We start from the raw sequence: 14,917 nt of genomic DNA on the forward strand, positions 1-14,917 counted from the left end.
CTTTCTCCCCCAACCTTATGTCCCGGTCCCAACAGACACCACCGCTTGAAATGCAACCCCCACCTTTTCCATTATTTTCAATGGGAACGTTGACCCCGCATAACGCGTTTTCACTTAACACGATCATTTTCTCAAACACATCTATAGTGTTAAATGAGGAATTACTGTATATCCTTGTTTTCTGTGTCATATTAACTGTACATATTAGGACTGAATGGAATGGTCTCAGCTACCCAGAACAAAGATTATTGGCACAAATACCGTAAGTTACCTGTCAGCTCAAGTAGGAACACAGCAGACAAATCCACGTCCATAGCTTCACTTTTGTCCTCAAAACTCTATGTCCACAATAGTATTCCCTGCAAGCTGAGGGCCTGGGCAGTCACCCAGGGGAGATTCAAATACTACCCAGCTGATTAGCAGAGCACCCACAGTGGCCAAAGCCAGCACCATATGTTTCTATTGATGGTGCACATCTTCATGTGCCTTGGTGCACATAACACAATTTAGTCTGTACACTAGTGGAAAAACATCCCCTTAATTTTGCTAGCAGTCTTTTCTTCCATTGGAAGCAGGGTTTTCACTAGTTATTGAACTGTTGCAACTGAGCTCTCACCATTAGCTTAGAACAATCTGGACAAACATCTCCATCTTCCTGTTGGACAGCCATCCAGAAGTTATTACCTTTTAAACAGTGGACATTAGATAGATAGCTGAAGGATATATTATATAGACCAGTGACTCTCAACCTTTCCAGATTATTATATTACTTTTAGGAGTCTGATTTGTCTTGTCCCCCCCAAGTTTCACCTCACTTAAAAATTACTTACTTACAAAATCAGATCAGTCAGTACTCAGAGATATTAACAAACATTTTTTACACCATTAGCTGAAAGGCTTTTTTCAAAAACAGTTCAGAATCCGGAATGCTCACCTAAAGCCTTGATTATTCACTGAGCACAAGAGCTTAAATTTTACCGATGCAGTTCTATTTCAGACACTATTAATAATTAAATGCAAAATGGCCTTCTTAAGAAGTTAACCACAGGTGGAAGCTCTTTATTAGGAATTGATTTATCTTAGTTCTTTTTGGGGAAAAAAAAAATCTACTACACATCTCAGCTTCTACCACCACCTCAATATTTAATAAAAGGGGTCAATGGTCACCAACTTAGTAAAGTTTGCCTCTCACTTCCAATATACACATCACTGCATAGACCTACACAATGTTAGCAGCAGATAAGCAACCATGACTACTTTGTCATGATTCTTTAACCCGCCCCCCGCAAAAAAAAAAAAATCATTAAAATAATGAGTAATTCAAACACTACTCCCCTATTATTCAGGATTGTATTCCATCAGTTTACACGTAGCCTCATTTGTGTTATGGGGCTCTCTCTCATTTTCATGAATGGTTGTATACTTGTAATTCCTTGTATGACAGTTCAAGTTAAATGATTTGCTAATTCCCCCCATTATAACTTTGTCTTAGAAGGTTATCCAATAGTATTCATGTTCTTGTTCTAATTGTAATTGAGACTGAATGTAAACAATTTTGATTTTATAAGGGTAAAGAAAACGGCCTAGTCTACAGTAGGGATATGAAGATTTAATAGGTAAACCTCACTCTTAAGTTAACAGGTAGAGCTGAAGCAGCTCCCACCAGCTGCAGGCAAAAGGCTGCTTGAGTCCCACTGGTGGCCTGCCACAAACAGGTCTATGCTAGAGCAATCCTCTTCCTCCAGCGGGCACAGGCACCCCACAGGCACAGGCTGCTCCAGCCAGGACGCCAAAGCAGCCTCTGCTTGCGAGAGGGGAAAGGCACATGTCCCACCAGCTAACCCCCCTTTAATCAATTAACAAGTTTAACTGGTTAGCTAATTAAACAATAGTTTACATCCTTAGTCTACATTAAAATGGTACAATAACGCCAGCTATGACTTTCAGGAGTGTGAAAAAGCCACACCTCTGAATGGCACAGTTAAGCACTCTAGCCTCTGGTGTACACTCTGCTAGGCTGACAGAAATTTTTTGTTGAACTCACAACTGCTTCTCAGGTTTCAGCAGGGTCTACACTGAAGCACTACAGCGGCACAGGTGCTGCTGTGCCACTACAGTATTTTTAGTGTAGATAAGTCCTATGCTCTCTGTTCATGCTTTCAAATAAAAACATCGCAAACTTTTTGTATTTCAATTCTTCAGTGTTTCATTTCCGACAGTGAACCTAACAGGCCGCTTCCTCATCTCAATAACAACTTAAATAAGCCTTGCTGTGGTGTACTGGTTGACAAGTCTCAATCTTTATACTCTGAAGCAAAATGCAGGAGTTACAGCTACCAAAATTCTTAAGATTAAGATGTGTCATGGAAATATTTCATTGTTTTCAATTAGCTTCTTTTTCCACTTATCCTGAAGGCATCAACTAAATTTTGCAAAATGACCTTTCTAAAAGCAGCTTGATGTCCTTTCTGTAAAAGGAACAGTGAAATGTTAAACAAACCTGCATTTTATAAAAATGTAAGTTTTACTGGTCAATTTCTTCCCCCTGCCCATACGCATAAGGGCAAACAAATATCCAAAAGCACAATGTTCCTGTCTCTCAGAAGTAGGAGGGTGGTGACGTACGTAGGTGTTACATAGGGAGGTGGTGGAAATAGGGATGTTAAGCAAGTAGTCAAGTAGAGTACTCGACTACTTGCTTCCCCGCCCCTCCCCCCTCGCTGCCTCTGTATGACAGGCAGCAAGGGGAGGGGGAGAACAGGAGCCAGTTCCCCCGAGCAGCGTCTTGCCGTGTCTCCTGCCCCCCCCCCCGCCCCCTCCACAGGCCTCTATCAGAGGCACCAGGGAAGGAGGGATAGGGGAGGCTGCTCTGGCAGCTTCCCCTGTTCATGATGTACAGGGGCTGGGACTGAGTAGTCCCAGCTCACACTGGTATGAGATGAAGAACCTCTGCATTTAAAATGTGAAGAGCCTGGTGACTCTTACTACATTTAAAGTGCAGAGCTGCAGTGTGGGATGGCTTCTGGAGCCAGCACAAGCCAGGACTGCTCAGTTCTAGCTCCAGCTGGTTCTGGGAGCTATCCCTGCTGCAGCTCTCCAGAGCAGCCGCTAATCAATGAATTGTGTAGTCGATACAAATTCTATCGACTACACAATTAGCCAGATACGGATGTTAAATTGTGGTTAGGTGGAATCTCCATCCCTAGAGGTTTTTAAGTCCTGGCTTGACAAAGCTCTGGCTGGGATGATTTAACTGCAGTTGGTCCTGCTTTGGCAGGGGTTGGACTTGATGACCGCCTGAGGTCTCTTCCAGCCCTAGGATTCTATGACACTAACCAGAGACACTTGAGTTTCATTGGCACAGAGCAGCTTCATGTTCCCCCTACACTTCCAATCAAAAATTCTTCAAACTAACTTATTCCATATAGCCTTTCACATGGAGGACCTACTAGTAAGCACCCACCAAAAATGAAACATATAACAGACATTATTTCCCACCTGTTCATTATCTTCATCGCACATCTACATTTCGTCCTCTCTATTGACATCAATGATCTGTTAAATATTTTTACAGTAGTATACTGTAGACCACACTTTCAAAAAGAGTCCCTTGAGCATAGCTAAAAACAAAGCATTTCAACATCTCTACTCTAGCTACAGGTTTATAGTCACATCATTCAGTCATTTTTCCAAATTCATTAATTGCATTCTAAGTATAAAGAAAAAAGTATATCAGTGCTATGTTAAATAAACACTTCGCTATCAAATAAAGTATTTTATATCAACAATATGGAGTGCAAAACATGTTGTGTCCTTAGAAATATTTTGATGAACAATGTTGACAGTTCTTGCAAAGATTAAGTGTAACATTTGTAGTTGGTTATAACCAGGGCTTGACAAGCGGCGGCGAGCCCCACTCGCCAGCCACGCGGTTTGGCACACTGCGCATGCTGGCTTAAAATCTACTCACCCCGGGCGAGTAGACTGACTAATTTATCAAGCCCTGGTTATAATTAAGTTTTACACAAAGCTTTTCAACTGCTAACCTATACTAACTAGACTCACCACACTCTGCTTACTTGTTAGATGTCATCTTCTCTTCTCCCCAATTGTTTAACTTCTATAACCCAGCTGAGCTGTACTATTAGAAACATCTGTTTGATATTGCATTTTAAGATTTTCTATCAACAGAAAGCTATTTTGAGGCAGAAAAGTATAAATACTGTTTCCTGTTGCTCAAGAGTTTGACTAGTCATCTTGGTAGTCAGGGGAGATGTTCAGTAAAGCAACTCCCTCAAGTACAAGATACAGACACAAAATGTTGACTGACTCGGTGTTCACTGACATCCTCAAAATCAGACCACCCACTCACTGTCTAAGGTTCTCAAAACTCAAAAAATTCAAGGTGGAATTTTCCACTTTTTTAAAATGTTCCAATGTAACATTTCATATTCTCTTGTATGTCACCTTCTCTACTGATTACTTACCAATTTATGATTGAGGATATATTTATCATCCTTTAAGTTCTAGCCAAGACACAAAAATTCTTCACACAATAACTACAATTAATAGATTCCAAGGCCAGAAGGGACCAGTTATCTTCTAGTCTGACCTACCGTGTAACCAAGGCCAGAGAATTTTCCCCAAAAATAATTCCTAGAGCAGACCTTTTTGAAAATCATCCAATCTTGATAGAGAAACCATCAGGGAGAGTGGGGAAATCTACAAACCACATTATATGGCACCAATGGTTAATTCATGCCTTATTTCCAGTCTTTGTCTAGCTTCTAATACCAGCCATTCGATTATTACCTTTCTCTTTTAGATCTGGAGCCAATTATTAAGTATTTGTTTCACACATAGGTTAATGAAAAATTGGATTGGAAACAGTGATATGTTAAAACAAAATCGTTTTGACAACTAAAAATTTATACAGTAATAAAGGTTTTATAGAAATTACCTTCTGGGATCAAGGCAGGAAGCGCGGCCGTCATGGCCCCCCGCTATCTCGGCCACCACTGCCTGCTGCTGCCCTACCTGCTCAGCAAGGCCAGCAACGGGTGAGTGCAAGCAGGACTTCTGGCCAGCCGGGCCAAGGCTGGACTGCTCCTCACAGGAAGGGGACACCATTCGCCCCAACCCTGCTTTGCTGCCACTAGCCTCCCCCACAACACAGTGGTTCTCAGACTTTTTGGTCTGAGGCCCAACTGTCTCAATGCAAACCTTTCCATGGATCACCAGTTGCTAATGAAAACTCTCTGTTAATTACATAATTACATCCAAGCCATTTTGCTAGTGCTGCAGCTAGGGAGAATAGTTTAATTTAACCAATAAGAAAGGAAATATTAATTTAAATTAAACAGACTATGTGCTTTAACTTTCTCATGTTAGTTTATCAGACTTCATTTTAAGTAAAATAAAATATTAATTATATCCAACACAAAAGGTTCCCATATTTTCTTTATGGCAGGGGTGAAGAACCTTTTTTGGATCAGAACAATCAGTTGGGAACCACAAGTGAGAAGCAAAAACCTCCAACCCTCACTGATGTGGCTTCCAACTGAGACACTTCTCTTTTCTGTTCTGGCTCTCCAGACCCACTGAGGTTCAGGGGCTTCCCATAGGCCAGATTTACTCTTCTGGGGTTCCAGGATTAGTGCATTTTGTGTACACACACACACACACACACACACACACCCACACCCCCAGGCCCAGGGGTTTGGACAAAAATGGGGGTTCAGTGTTCAGGACAGGCTGCCAGCAAGAAGAATGGAGGTGCAGGATCTGGGCAGGAAGTGGGATGCAGGAGGGGATGATGATGCGAGGTCTGGATGGGAGGAAGGGTGCAGGAGCAAGGGTGGGTGCAGTGTGTGGCCGGGGGGTGGGAGCAGTGTGCGGCCATCAGCAGTGCAGCATGGAGCCCGGGATCAGCAGGAGACTGAGTCCCCCACTGACCCCAGCTCCATGCTCCACTGCCACTTTGAAATGCACACAAGCCCCCGCTGGGGACTCCTGTACATTTCAAAGCTGGCACGCCACATGCAGCCCCAGTGGGGGCTCCTGTACATTTCAAAGGAGGAATGCAGAAGTGCCTATCGAGTAGTGCCTACTCAACTGGTACATTAACCATTACTGAACATCATTAGTGGAGACAGTGCTGGGGAAGGGGAAGACTGGCCTTTCCGGTAGCTTCCCCCAGCACCAGCTCCTATTTCCCCCCTCCTACAGAGACAGCGGGGTGGGAAGCAAGTAGTCGAGTACTCAAGTACTCGCTTACATCCCTACTGTGCACCCCTGTAATTTATGAACATCCTTGTCACCCTCAAGTTTGAGTACATGGAGATAAACATAGTACCTCTATCCAATAGTAGACAGCACTCAACACATTTTGAGGAGATTCTTTTCTATTTTGTCAGGAGAACAGGCTGTGACTTGGAGCATGAGTTAAGAATGGGAGTAAGGGAATACACATCATATACATTCATTCTCCCCTTCCCAGCAGGGCCATTGATAAACAAAGTCAAAAAGCCAATACATATTAAAATTTCCACACCACGGGTAAAGAGACATTAGTTCCAGTTGCTTCTGGATACCAGTTAATCAACACCAGCACACACACTTTGTTGATGAGTTTACAATCAAACAAGATCCTTTGGGTTTGTTATGCCAAGAGGCTTGCTCTTTTTTGGTTGTCTAGGGGAGTAAGACAATGTCATTTTCAATAACTGGGGAAAATCTGGCAAAGGTCATCTAGTGTGGCTGACAATAACTTCCCCTGTCAACATGCCATAATGCAACACTATCACATGAACCTCAACATGAGCACACTAATGGATTTCCACTTTGACTGTTAAAAAACATTTATAATTTTGCTGTCATTGTAGAAGCCTGCCTAAGACAAATGAACAAGAGGGCTGTCCCATTCTCACAGGAAACCTCATTCCGCACAAACTCCATCCCTCCTGGATTTCTTGGGTATCTGTGCACTGGACAACTTGTTTTGAGCCTTTTTCTAAGAGACCCAGACCTTTCAGATAAGGCTCAACGTCACGATTTACATGGCCCATCCATGCCAATCCCGCGAGCAGAAACGAAGTCTCTTTCCAACTGTACCTCCTCCCCCACACCCTTGTCAACAGAGAGAACCACTTCTTTCCCGAGTGCGGGTCATTCCCACGCAGCTCCCTCGTGGCATTGCCTGAGATACCCCAGGAACAAAGCTGAATTCTTACACACCTAACCCGGCCGCCCCGTCTTTCCAGCGGTGACTCTGCATTTTCTTCTCCTTTCCTGCCCTCGCCTTTTGGGGGCAGCCAGACAAAACGCGTAACCAAGGTTGATGTCCTCGCTACCTCCTCCTTGGGCCTGCGAGTAACCACAGCCCGCATCTCACCCCATCCCTGCCGCCGCCCAGAGCCACGCTGCACTGGGAGCCGCGGCCGCTCTTAGTTCATCCGCCTTATAGTCAGCGGGCGGCCCTCCCCCTCCACTGTCCCCAGCAGGCATGTGCTGGGTGCTCCCCGTCCCGGGCCCCAAATCTCTGCCGCGGTGCAGGCTCTATTGCTGGGGTGTTAATGCCTCCAGCACCTAAGCTGCTGTCGCCACATCATAGCTCACGCGCTGTGCTGCTGCTCCCTGGAGCGCGGCTGACCAGGTACCCAGGGGAGATATGGAGGGAGGAAGAGGCGGACTCCATTTTTATCCCAGCAGCCTGTCAACAAGCTCCCCCCTTTTCCCCTCCCCAAGTCTCCAAAGCGCAGGGAGACTTTCCAGCTCAGCCGCAAGACAGCAACACATGAGTAGCAGCCCGGCTCCTTCCACTGCTCCTCCTACATGCAGGCAGGGAAATCCCTAAACGCTTCTACTTCCCGCTGTAAACAGTGGTTTGAATTTTTCCCTCTCCCACCCTTCTGCCTAATCACCGACTAGAGAGGCAGCCCGGACTCACTAGGATTGGAGTTGCATGGCTATTTATAGTTGTGTCACCCACACCCTACACAGCAAACATCACCCCATGATGTGCAAGTTTAACCTTCACAGTAGCAGTTGCCTCGAACACGCCTCCATTTTCCCCCTTAAATCTACGAGCTGCTTATATGCCCTTCCCTCCATTTGCAGGGACTTGCTCGTGTACAGCAGAGCTTTCCCATCTCTAACTTCAGCTGTGAAATAGGGCGAGGGGGGGTTAGCCCCTCAGCTGGCCGTCATAGAAAGTCCTTTTGTGTTTGGAGTCAAATGCTACCTTAAGGTTCTGCTTTCAAGTGCCAGTGGCATGTGTTTTCTTACTAAGGTCAGAAATACTCACACCTGTCACCAGTCCCACCACAGTTTGCTACGTACCAGAAACATGGCGTTCACGCTGATTAAACTAAGCCGGTCCACACATTCGGATGAACATGCATCTCGGATGGGCTCCCAACTTTTGTAAGTGGCTACTAGGCCAACTGAGGTTTGTTAGGTCACTATTAGTGAGTGCTATATCACCCCTGTACATTTTTCCCCAATATGCGAGTGAAGTGAAAAAGCAGCATGGCCGTAGGCAAAGGTCATAACTTACTGTGCGACAGTTGTGTGCTGATAGTCCCCTCCTTTTCATCCCGGGGGAGGGGCGGAGTAGCAGCAGCTTTTTTTTTTTTTTTTTACTGTCATTCTTTAACACAGTTAACTATGACAAAGGCTGCAGTTCAGATTTCTCCCTGTGACATGCTCCATAGTAAGCTCTGCCATTACACTGACGTATATCTTAATAATATGGAACATACAACCGTCTCCTTAAAGAGAGACTTCCGAATACTCTCGATTGCAGTCGTGTATAAAAATGGATACTGTACAACGTATGCAATGCTGCAGACACCAACGCATCTGTGTGAGATCTTTTACACCCCTCCGCCTAGATACATGACTATAAATACAAGAGATTCCCCAGAGTTGCCTTCTTAGGGAGGGAAAGAAAAGCCTCTCCCAATAAGCTGCCAGTTTACATTTTTCACAAAGCCACTCCAGAGCAGCGAGCGAATCTCTCCTACTCCCAATTGAGGGAGAGGAAAGCGAGAAAAGACTTTTCACCACCTCCTCCAAGCTGGTTTCACATCTTGGCCTCCCAATTCCAATCTCTGCTGTGCCAAGGAAACCAACACACTACTCACCGGCTCGGAAAAATGCCGCGATGTCTGCAGAGTCTTTGGCCGCCTCGTCAGCCCCTTCTCCGGCGTTGCTGCTGCTGGTAGTGGAGGTGGTGGTAGTGGAGCTGCTCATGGCTGCTGCGTGCAGTGGCGGCTCCTCCAGACAAGATCCCCAACCAGCACCACCCTGATCCACTCGCTGCTCCCCCGCTGGTGCCTGGGAAGAGGAAGGTGTGTCTGTTTTTTGTCTTCAGGTCCCGGTTTCACCTTCTAGCAGCAGCCGACGCGGAAATCCAGGCAGCAGAAAGATGCACCGAGATAGGGGTGGGTGCTGGTGGCAACAATAAATAGAGGAACATGAAGATATCTGTGGAATTGCAGCTCTCCCGGAATCCCCTCTTCACCTCCAGCAGCCACCTAGGGGGCTGTATGTGAATGCACAGATTCAGTGCATGCGGGCAAGAGCAGCAGCAGAGACAATTGCAGGAGGAAGGGGGAGGGAGCATGGAGGGGAATTGCAATCAGTGCAGCAGGAAGCTGATGGGAGGGGAAATAGGGATGTTGCAGCCTCTTCAGGGATCAGGAGCAGCAGCTGCAATAGCAGTGGTGATGTCCGCAGCAGGCAGCGTCCTCCATATTGGTTCCAAGTGGGGTGGGCAGGGGGAGGAGAGGGGATTAGGAGAGAGACTCCCCGCCCAGAGTAGAAGAAACGGGGCCTCGGCGATCTCCGGCTCGTTCCGTTCCTGCTCGGCACTGGGCGGGCCCCGCAGGCAGCAAAAGGGCAGCGGCTGCCGCTGCTGAGGCGACTCCTCATTGGCTGCCAGCGGGAGCGAGCGCAGGCCGCCCTAGGCCGGGGATCCCCGCGCGCCAAGGGGGCAGGGTCACCCCCCGCCGGAGCAGAGGAGCCCCGCGGCGAGCCCTGGCGGCGCGTGGCTGGGGGGGGCGGGCGGGACGGAGCCCAGCAGGTGGCGCCAGAGCCGCGGCGGGGGAGCCGGGCCCAGCCCGCGGGGTGGCAGCTGCTGCTGCTGAGACGGCGCGTGGGGCCCCTCCCAGCGATATTCCAGCGTGTAGGAAACGGCAGCTGCGCAAGGGACACGGGCGGCCCCGCCCCCTGTGGTAGGGCGAAGGGCAGTTCACCAACGTCTGCCCCAAACAGCAGGGAGAAGTAGGGATACCGCCCTGAAATGCGCATACAAGCAGCCAGCCCCGCCCCGCCGCAAGGCAACTCTGCAGACCCCCCCCCCCCCCCCCACACACACACACAGCTACTTCTGTATCAAAGTCAGGGGGCAGCAGCCTAGGATTCTCCAGCCACATATGGCTCAGTACTAAGGATGGTAAATGGCAGTTACTTAACTAATGGTATAGTGCAGGGGTTCCCAAACTTTTTGACAGGGGGACCAGTAAATCCATTCACAAACTTTTGGAGGATGGGTAACATTTATTTGCATATTCATTAATCAAATGATGAATATTCAAATAAGTTGCTTCTGGTCCTCCCCCAGTGCCAGCTTTAGCAAAGCTTTTGATATGGTCACCCACAATATTCTTGCCAGCAAGTTAAGGAATATGGATTGGATAAATGGGCTGTAAGACAGACAGAAAGCTGGTTAGACCAGGGTTTCCCAAACTTTTTACTTTAGTTGGAACCCTTTTTTTTTCAGTACTGTTTTTTGCAGCCCAAAAATATAAAAACATAGAAAACAAACTGAGAAAATACCAGACATATAACATGTCTGGTATTTTCTCATTAGGTACATTTTATTATTAGTAGATGTATCAGTTTGTAGTTTCAAACTGCATGGCTGCTAAATGTGCTCAGGCTGCATGAGTGTGTCTACCAGCCAGATGGTTTATTAGGTGATGAGCTTTCGTGGGCCAGACCCACTTCCTCAGATCAAATAGTGGAAGAAAATACAACCGCATCTGCTCTAATCCCACTGACAGAGACCAGAAACTTCAGGATCTCTACCAAGCATTTATAAACCTCAACTACCCACCCAGAGAAATAAAAAAGCAAATTGAAAAAGCCAGACGAATACCTAGAAACCATCTACTTCAAGAAAGACCCAAGAAAACCAACAATAGAACACCACTTGTCATCACCTACGCTCCCAAACTTAAACCTGTCCAACACATTATCAATAAACCACAGCCTATACTGGAACAGGATACTAAACACCCAGAGACTCTGGGAGACAGACCCATAGTCTCCTAGGGTATGTTTAAACTACATGGCTCCGTCAAGGTATTCCACGAGGAATAACGGGGCTGCCAAAAAAGGGCTTTGATGTTGGCAGGGGAGCGTCCAGACTAGCGCACTGAGCGGACAAACAGCTGATCAGCTGTTTGTCGGCTCAGCGCGGCAGCCATGTAAATTTAAATGAAGCCACGATCATTTAAATCGCGGCTTCATTTGACTTTGCCTATGTGTCTAACCTACATGCCTCTGACGACAGAGGCATGTAGTCTAGACACAGCCCTATAGACAACCACCTAACCTCAAGATGATTCTTACCAACAACCACAGGACATACTACACTAATACCAACCCTGGTACCTTCCCTTGCAACAAATCCCGTTGCCAGCTTTGTCCACATATTCACTCTGCTGATATCATTATTGGACCTAACCAAGTGAGTTATAAGATCAAGAACACATATTCCTGCACATCCAGAAATATAATTTATGCTATCATGTGCCGAAAGTGTCCGTCTGCTATGTACATTGGACAGACGTCTCAGACACTTCGCCAAAGGATCCATGCCCACAAAACAGATATTAGACAGGTTCACAAAGAAAAAGCAGTTTCTTGCCATTTCAACCAGCAAGGACATTGTCTCAACGACTTGATTACCTGCATCCTGCTTCAAACACCTTTTCAGACCACACTTCAAAGAGAATCCTCTGAACTGTCATTCGTGCTTCAATTCAACACTTTACACTTAGGTTTAAACAAAGACATTAATTATCTTACCCATTACAAGAATAGCTTCCCCAATTATCACCTCTAATATCATTAGCTCACAGACATTTACCTTTCCCCCCCCACCTCCTTCTGTTCTGAAATTTGATTTGTCCTTTTCATATGTGTTCATTTTTTTTAATTGTATCCTTTGGTATATATGGTTGTGACAATTTTCTTCCACTATTTGATCTGAGGAAGTGGGTCTGGCCCATGAAAGCTCATCACCTAATAAACCATCTTGTTAGTCTTTAAAGTGCTACATAGTCCTGTTTTTTGTTCCAGCTACACCAGACTAACACGGCTACATTTCTATCACTATTCTACCAGCCAGACAGTTCGCAACTACTCGAACGGGTGTGGGGGGGGTACAATAAAATCCCCGGGCCGGACTCACTCGTGCTTTGTGGGGGGGGAAGGGGGCAGTGCCCTGAGATCTGCATATGGCTGGGTCAGTCCTGCTCCCCACTGGCCGATTCGCTCCCCCACCCCCAGTACCCCTGCTGCGCCTCCAGCCAGCCCCACTTCCCCCAACCCCCTCCCAGACAGCCAATTCTCCCCCATTTCTCCTCACAATCTCCCTTGGCCAGCCCTGCTGTCCACGGCCAGCCCTGCTTCCAGCGGCCACTTCTCCTCCCTCCCTCCTACATCTATCCCCAGCAAACTCCCTGCCTCCGATCTCATGCCCCCAGCAGCCCTGCTTCCGTTCACCCCTCACTCTCTTCCGGCCAGCCCTGATTCTCCAGGCAAGCCCTGCTTCCGGCGGCCGCTTCTCCCCTACTCCTCCTCCCGATCTCCCCCACTAGCCCCCTGCCCCCCCGGCCAGCTCTGCTTCTGCTGGCTGCTCCCCAATCTCCCTGGGCTGCCCTGATGCTCCTGTCCAGTGCTGCTTCCAGCAGCCAGCTCTCCCCTCCTTCTGCTCCTCCTCCCCAGCTATGCCTCTGCTGAGAGCAGGAACATCCAGCTACAGACTCCACCCAGGCTGGCCGAGGGCTTGGGGGACCCAGCGCCACACAGGCACTCTGGGAGCCTGGAGCACGTTGGCAACCACACTGAAGCCCGGTATTTTTTTCCTGCGGCCTAGTACCGGGCCGCAGCCCATAGTTTGGGAAACGCTGGTATAGTTGATACAATTTGTGTAGACTATACCAGTGTTTTTCAATCAGTGGTACAATTACCCTTCAGGGTACTGGAGAGAAGTCTGGGGGGTACATCAACACAACTTAAACTTGGAGAAAACTGAATTTTTGTTTTACAACACTTCATTATTTTTGTACTTTTTACAAAATTTAATTGCCTGCCCGGCTACGATTAAGTTGTTTAAACAAATGTGTTGTGATAGCAGAACAAATTTTTGTGTGTCTAAAAACTGTAGGTACTGGGGGTACTTACAATTTTTTTTAATAAAGGGGTTTTTTTTAAAGGGATACTTTATTAAAAAAAAAGATTGCGAAACACTGGACTATACCATTAGTTGATAGGGCTGCTCTGCAAAGCTGCAGCAGGGGATAGCTCCAGGAACCCGCATGAGCAGGGACTGAGTAGTCCTGGCTCATGCTGCCTCCAGGAGGCACCCACACTGAGGCTCTGCATTTTAAATGTAGTAACCACCACTGGACTCATTACATTTAAAATGCAGAAGCGCAGCGCGCCGGACCACCATGAGTGGAACTGCTCGGTCCCAGCTTGCACTGAGTCCAGCAGCCCCTGTTCGCAGCGAAGAGGCTGGTCTCAAAGCAGACTCTGACCACATCCAGCAACAGCTCCTGTTTCTCCCCCCACCCCCTCCACTCCCACAAGCTTGGTGCCATGGGAGGAAGAGGCACAGCGGGGAAACGGCGTAGACAGTACTGGGGGGAACCGACTTTTAAGCTAGCTCCCACCAGCATCGGCTCCTGTTTCCCCCTTGCTGCCTCTCTCTGATAGAGGCAGCAAGGGGAGGTGACTAGTCAAGTCATAATCGACTATTCAATAAGCTTATGGTTATCGGATAGTCAACTAGTTGCTTTAATCCCTAGCCAGTCCAGAACCAAGTATGGCTCTCTTAGGATATGTCTACACTACAAAGTTAATTCGAACTAACGGACGTTAGTTCGAACTAACTTTCCTAGGCGCTACACTAGCGCTCCATTAGTTCGAACTTAATTCGAACTAACGGAGCTCTTAGTTCGAACTAGGTAATCCTCATTCCACGAGGACTAAGCCTAGTTCGAACTTACTAGTTTGAATTAAGGGCTGTGTAGACCCTTAATTCGAACTAGTGGGAGGCTAGCCCTTCCCAGCTTCCCCCTGGTGGCCTCTCTGGGCACAACCAGGAAAACTCCTCTCCTCTCCCCCAGCCCCGGGCCCTTAAAGGGGTAGACTGTGGCCAGACGGCACTTGAGACAGCCAGCCCTGCCAGCAGTCTCTGCCCCTGACCTAGTGGCTGCAGGATGAGCCAGGCAGCCAGTGGCAGCGAGCCGTCCCCTGCCCAGTCCCCCAGCACCCAGGGGCCAGCCAGAGGCCGTAGACGGCGCGCGGCCTCCTGGACTAGTGCGGAGGTCATGGACCTCATTGAGATTTGGGGGCAGGCCCCCAACTTCCATGATCTCCGCACTAGGAGGAGGAACACGGCCATCTACAGCCGCATAGCAGCCACCATGGCCCGAAAGGGACACAGGCGCACCCAGGAGCAGGTGCGCCTGAAAATAAAGCAGCTGCGGCAGGCGTACGCCAAGGCCACCAGGGGCAGCGCCGCTGCAGGGGCTGCTACCTGCCCCTACTTCCCCTCCCTCGACAGACTCTTGGGGGGCGGGGCGGTCCGTGCCAGCCCGGGGGGACAGCGAGCCGG

At 47.9% G+C, this 14,917-nt stretch overlaps 1 protein-coding gene across 2 annotated transcripts in view; it reads right to left on the minus strand.

Annotated features, from left to right (window-relative positions):
• The window catches only part of TRIO (trio Rho guanine nucleotide exchange factor), a 414,034-nt gene extending 403,909 nt beyond the window's left edge, over nucleotides 1-10,125 (minus strand). Inside the window, exon 1 of one of the 2 annotated variants that reach the window (XM_006117079.5) lies at nucleotides 9,147-10,125. In XM_006117079.5, the coding sequence (XP_006117141.2) occupies nucleotides 9,147-9,255 (109 nt within the window). In that variant the 5' untranslated portion in view covers nucleotides 9,256-10,125. The other variant, XM_075921462.2, reaches the window with a different exon arrangement.
• Between the last annotated feature and the right edge of the window lie 4,792 nt (nucleotides 10,126-14,917).

This window comes from Pelodiscus sinensis, chromosome 2, assembly GCF_052426305.1.
Source record: "Pelodiscus sinensis isolate ZL-2025 chromosome 2, ASM5242630v1, whole genome shotgun sequence".
In the NCBI taxonomy this organism is placed as follows: Eukaryota; Metazoa; Chordata; order Testudines; family Trionychidae; genus Pelodiscus; species Pelodiscus sinensis.